We start from the raw sequence: 6,838 nt of genomic DNA on the forward strand, positions 1-6,838 counted from the left end.
AGGAGCAGCATCGCCTGGGCAGCAGCATTAGCATTAGCTTAGCTTGTTTTCATGTTTTATCCTCACCTGGTGGCAGCATTAGCATTAGCTTAGCTTGTTTTATAAGGTACTAAACCTCCTAGATTGTCTCATTTTGAGCAGAACAAGGACAAATAAGCGTGCGGCCGCGTGCACGTCGGATCCGTATGTAGGCTGTGAGAGAGAGTATATTATTTTTAATTACTGGATTAAATTACATTAATCAAAGATGAGTTTCCTCATTCTGGAAAAAGAAGGTTGCGAGGAGAAAAACGAGGTCACACGTTCTTGGCAAAGATTGTATTAAGCGAAATAAAATGTATATATATGTCAGCCGCAGACAATGTGTTAAGGTGAACTCTCCGTGAAGGCAAAAAGATGGATAGAGTAATGTCTCCATGGTAAAGATGGATAGAGTAATGTCTCCAGGGTAAAGATGGATAGAGTAATGTCTCCAGGGTAAAGATGGATAGAGTAATGTCTCCAGGGTAAAGATGGATAGAGTAATGTCTCCAGGGTAAAGATGGATAGAGTAATGTCTCCATGGTAAAGATGGATAGAGTAATGTCTCCAGGGTAAAGATGGATAGAGTAATGTCTCCAGGGTACTAAAGATGGATAGAGTAATGTCTCCAGGGTAAAGATGGATAGAGTAATGTCTCCAGGGTAAAGATGGATAGAGTAATGTCTCCAGGGTAAAGATGGATAGAGTAATGTCTCCATGGTAAAGATGGATAGAGTAATGTCTCCATGGTAAAGATGGATAGAGTAATGTCTCCAGGGTAAAGATGGATAGAGTAATGTCTCCAGGGTAAAGATGGATAGAGTAATGTCTCCAGGGTACTAAAGATGGATAGAGTAATGTCTCCAGGGTAAAGATGGATAGAGTAATGTCTCCAGGGTAAAGATGGATAGAGTAATGTCTCCAGGGTAAATATGGATAGAGTAATGTCTCTAGGATAAAGATGGATAGAGTAATGTCTCCAGGGTAAAGATGGATAGAGTAATGTCTCTAGGGTAAAGATGGATAGAGTAATGTCTCCAGGGTAAAGATGGATAGAGTAATGTCTCCAGGGTAAAGATGGATAGAGTAATGTCTCCAGGGTAAAGATGGATAGAGTAATGTCTCCATGGTAAAGATGGATAGAGTAATGTCTCCATGGTAAAGATGGATAGAGTAATGTCTCCAGGGTAAAGATGGATAGAGTAATGTCTCCAGGGTAAAGATGGATAGAGTAATGTCTCCAGGGTACTAAAGATGGATAGAGTAATGTCTCCAGGGTAAAGATGGATAGAGTAATGTCTCCAGGGTAAAGATGGATAGAGTAATGTCTCCATGGTAAAGATGGATAGAGTAATGTCTCCAGGGTACTAAAGATGGATAGAGTAATGTCTCCAGGGTAAAGATGGATAGAGTAATGTCTCCATGGTAAAGATGGATAGAGTAATGTCTCCATGGTAAAGATGGATAGAGTAATGTCTCCAGGGTAAAGATGGATAGAGTAATGTCTCCATGGTAAAGATGGATAGAGTAATGTCTCCAGGGTAAAGATGGATAGAGTAATGTCTCCAGGGTAAAGATGGATAGAGTAATGTCTCCATGGTAAAGATGGATAGAGTAATGTCTCCAGGGTAAAGATGGATAGAGTAATGTCTCCAGGGTAAAGATGGATAGAGTAATGTCTCCAGGGTAAAGCTGCAGAAGTGAACACTGTTATGGGATATACCATGATGACTGGTGTCAAGAACAAGGCATTGTTTTATGTGCGGTTTAATGCCATTTTGTCAGATTTCTTAAAACTTTAAGTCGTTTTAATTTGGGACGTGTCTATGAAAATAATGTGCACATTATTAAACGCACATTATTTTCATATTGTCTTATTTAGTAAGCATTATAATACACATGAATAACTCATACTAGGTATATATATTCCATCATGGCATATTGTCAAATCACTCTAAGCAAAAGGAGCACAGCACACCGTTGAAGCATTACATTGTCATATCATGACAATGTAACATGGCCAACACAAAGAGCACATTTTCTTTTCAGGTGTATTTCTTTTTGTTTCCATCCTACATCTCACACGCACACAAGCGCACGCACACACATGCACACAACTCAGGGAGATGAGCAGGATGGCACGGAAAGCAGGAAATAAAGGAGGAAAAGCAAGAGTCGTCCTCAGAAATGAATAGGATGGACTCGTGTTTCCAGAAAGTCTGGAATGCCGATAACAAAACAGGAAGAAAAGAAAGAAAAGAAAATCACATCCCTTTGTACTTTGTGACAGACACAGCACAACAATTACACACACACACACACACACACACACACACACACACACACACACACACACACACACACACACACACACACACACACACACACACACACACACACACACACACACACACACACACACACACACACACACACACACACACACACACACACACACACACACACACAGCCTTTGTTTGCTTTGGCACAGAGAGCAACATTTCCCTCTGTGCTGCCAATACATGCAGTCTGCTGTCATGGAAAGAACTGAACAAATACCCAACAAACACATGGGGAATAATCAGCCTGAAGCCCTGCTCTTTTAGCACACACCTCGTGTCTGCATTCAAGACACACACATTATCAACGTGCGCACACTCGCACACACAAAGCAGCAGGGCACAAACAGTACAGTACAGTCTCTCGCTGATAGAGCGAGGAGTGGCTTGCAGCACGCACACACACACATAAGTGGCTTGCCAAATATGGTTTCACTACTGTACACTGTAGCTAGGCAACTAATAACACTCAAAAACGCTCCGTGGCTTTGTTCACTGATACGTGCTGATGTGGTCATCAAGACAGACCAGAAAGACAGCCAGCTGCTGAAGAACCCTATTCCTCAACCCATAAGCCCTCGTCTCACACACACACACACACACACACACACACACACACACACACACACACACACACACACACACACACACACACACACACACACACACACACACACACACACACACACACACACACACACACACACACACACACACACACACACACACACACACACACACAATGTAATTGAAAAGTCTATAATCAGCGATTGCGATTGAACTTAACCATATGGGCACATACTAGCTAGCATGGTCGCAGCTCGGGAAAATATAACAAGTCCATCACTGCGGTCGCCCGCAGACTCTCACCTATTTTTTTCCGTACTGTCCGCCTCCTCCACCTCGTCAGCACTGCAGGTGGCGCTAGAGTCACTGTCCCCGTGGGACCCCGTCTTGGCCCCGTGGTCTCTCTTGGAGACCTTGGTGGAGCTCTTGGTCTCCTCCGTCTCCATGGCGGGAGGTTTCTTGTCCGCGGTGTCGCTGCAGGGCTCTTGCTTCTGCTGCGACTCCCTGCTGGCCTCACCGGCCTCGGTTTTCACCTCCTGCTTGATGGCCTTCTCCGCATCTCCCTGTCCTCCCGGGGGCTTGTCCTTGTCCTCCGCTCCCTGGCTGGAGTCCGAGCCGGCGGCCTCCTTGTCCCCGCCGTTGTTGGAGCCGGCCTTGGCCCGGCCTCCTCCTCCTCCTCCGGTGCTGCCCTCCTCTTTAGCCTTGCTGTCGTCGGAGGAGCGAGGAGACGGGAGGCTCTCTGTGTCTGAGCTGTTGTTGGCTCCACCTGGCAGGTTCCCAAGACAAGGGGATGCACCAAGAAAAGACAGCGGATCAGATGAGAGGTCCTCATAGTGGCTCATACTGTACATCAGTGCTCCTCAAACCTTTTCATACAGTTACAGTATTTGACTGCAGACCCCCATCAGAAAATATTTTGCGCCAGAGACCCCAATACAACATTTGTCTTATTGAATCGTTTAAAAAATATTCCAAACTTTAAAAGAATTGGCCAGATTTTTGTTTTTTTAATAGCAGATCTACAAGCTCACAACGCATCGCAATGCTTCAGATAGCCGATGTACAAAGATTTAAAATGGATAAACAGATTGTGATGGTATATCAACTCAATTTGCAGGGCTCTCCCTGGAACCCCCTCAAGGACCCGTGGGGGCCACCGGACCTCACTTTGAGAACCCCTGCTGTAAATCACGTTCCAGCCGATCTTGCCATCATTCACTACAATCTCATCTCCAGGGCCTCTTTCTACCAAAACAAGATTTTTCACAGCGTCACTTTCCACCTAATCAGGTTTCATTGTACATGGAGGAAGAACACAAAACCAATTCGGATGATGGACAAAATGACCCCAGGGCTTCGGCGCTCTATTGTGGTGATTGAGACAGTACTGCACATCAGATCGACAAACTACAGCAGGGATTCTCAGGGTTTGGCCATTATGGAACATGATTCTACAAGGCAAACACTGAGGCATTTAAAGAGCCACTAAGTTACTAAGTCAGACGAAAGTAGGAGATACTAACAGGGCCTTGAAAGAAATCCACTTTCCTCTGACCCATTATATTCCACAGTTGACCTCTCTACAGCGAGAGGCACAGCTGTTATTCTGCAGTAAATGTGAAATCACATCTCTTTGTATCTGCGGTTCTCTAGTACTAATAACTTACTCTAAGCAAGTTCAAATGTTGAATAAGGGACCATTTATAATCAGTTGCTTTGAAACCACGGTAACTACACAAAATAGGGCGCTGCTGCTAGGAAATGGGGGAAACTGACATCACATGAATGAGTAGAGATAACTTTAATAACCCATTAAGACTGAGGCCAATAAAAAAAAAAGAGTCTTCTAAATCCTAAACATTTGAATGAAAAACCTATGTTTCTATGTCAGTGGTTCTCAAACTTTTTCATGTCCAAGAGCCCCACAATTATCTATATTTGGTCACCGACACCCATCTCAAAATATTTTGTTCCAGGGACTCCCCAGAAGCACAGATATGAGTTAAAAATGTTTGCTGGGAAAGAATATATATTCAAAGATTTGAACAACATTTTCACGATTTTCCAGCTAGAAATCTAGTAGAGCTTGTATATCTGCTATTGTTCAATAGCTACAGTTTAAAATAATAGTTAAAGTGGTTAAGCTAAGGCGACACAGTAGGGTTAACCCATTTTGGGCGGGAACCCCTTTTGGTGTTAGCATTATGTTATGCTTTAGCTATTGGAAAATAGCAGATCTACAAGCTCATAGCGCGCCACCGAGTGGCGCGCTACGAGCTTGTAGGTCTGCTATATTTGAAAAATCGAAGGACGACTGACATAGAAACATAGCTTTTTCAGAAAACTGTCAGGATGTAGAAGACATTTTTAGAATCTGATCTCAGGTCAAAATGGGATAAATAGTAGAAATGCATAATGTTTGGTGCCTTACCGTCTCCGTCCTCAGGAGCCTCCTCCTCGTTGCCACTGACCCCGGAGCCCTCCATCTCCTCCTCCTCGGCTGCCGATGGGGCGCTCGCCTCCTCGCTCTGCAGGGCTTTGCCCTTACGACGGGCCTTGCGCTCTTTCTCCTGGGTCAAAACCAACACACACTAAATGCCTCGTTCAGGCACACCGTCTTCAAAACAAATGCTCACTTTAATTTGTCAAGAGGCAGAAAGCCAGAGCATGCATAGGAAAGGTCCCAGATTGCTTTAGGAATCATCTGCATTTCACAGGCCTCGCAGGAATGTTGTATTTTAATAAAAAGGGATCCGATGGTAATACCGACGGAGCATTAGTCCGACATGCGGGAACAACAGTCGGTTATGGTTAGGTTAGGGTTTGAGCTAGGTTGTCGGTCTAATGACCAATAATAGTGTCGGAACTAAAGCCTGTACCCTAATAAGAATAACAAATTCTAAAAGCGGATTAGTACAAATCTGTGTTAAAGGAGGTGGATCGCCCACAAGCGCTTACCGATTTCATTTTATGCTGCTGCAGAATCTCATCCAGTTTCTGCCTCTTCTTGTAGTTAAAGTAAAAGTTCTTGCACTGGGACACAGTTTTAGAGCCCACCATCTTGGCAATGGAGGACCAATTCCTACCATACTGAAGAAGGCCTGGAAAGAAAGCAGATGGCCAGGCAGAGGGATTAATACGCGAGACACAGGCAGGCACACACAGACAACATGAACAACATCTGTCCTTTGCCTATACGTCCACACAACCATCGAGCGAATCCTTTGGACCATCACTTTACGCTGGTTTACTGCAAGAAAAGCCTTATGTAGGAACACAGGCTCTTCCACATTCTTCTGGAAATATTTGCATAGAAATGTGATACACCGAGAAGCACGTATTATCTGTGTCACAGGGCCATGAAGAGCAACCGCCGTCTGTCCCTAAACAGCTGTTGAGAAGTGGAGTCCCGCAGGTCTGCGGGTTTCCTTCAAATCGCACATGCATTGTGGCTCCACATCTCACAGCGGCAGCATGGCTTACTGCCATGTGCTTCCTAAGCAGACTGGCAGGCTTAGAGGCAGAGGGAGGAAAAGATGGAGAGAACAGAGACAGAGAGAGACAAAGAAAGAAAAAGACAGAAAGAAGTCAGCAGCAGGGAGAGACTGTCAATCCAACGAATGACATCACTACCTCCTCTCTGAGGGGGTCACTGTGTGTCACCCCCTTTGTCCGACTTTGATGTGACCCAGTTTCTAACCAGTCAGCCACATGATGGAGACTTACACAAGAGTCTGGAGGCCCTGCTGAGCCTGGACTGTGATACATCAACCTGTCATATGGGCTGCACCAGTGCACCACACACAAATGCGGACACACACACAAATGCGGACACACACACACGGACACAAATGCGGACACACACACACACATACACACACACACACACACACACACACACACACACACAC

The 6,838-nt window shown here is 44.8% G+C and overlaps 1 protein-coding gene across 1 annotated transcript in view; it reads right to left on the reverse strand.

The window, feature by feature from the left end:
- The window catches only part of ncor2 (nuclear receptor corepressor 2), a 167,517-nt gene that overhangs the window by 45,467 nt on the left and 115,212 nt on the right, over positions 1 to 6,838 (reverse strand). Inside the window, exons 18-20 of the mRNA XM_079516981.1 lie at positions 5,886 to 6,028; positions 5,359 to 5,497; positions 3,231 to 3,693 (exon numbers count right to left, since the gene is read on the reverse strand). Coding sequence (XP_079373107.1) covers positions 3,231 to 3,693; positions 5,359 to 5,497; positions 5,886 to 6,028 — 745 coding nt within the window. The remainder of the gene's footprint in view (positions 1 to 3,230; positions 3,694 to 5,358; positions 5,498 to 5,885; positions 6,029 to 6,838) is intronic.

Source organism: Electrona antarctica (assembly GCF_951216825.1).
Source record: "Electrona antarctica genome assembly, chromosome: 12".
NCBI classification, from domain to species: domain Eukaryota; kingdom Metazoa; phylum Chordata; class Actinopteri; order Myctophiformes; family Myctophidae; genus Electrona; species Electrona antarctica.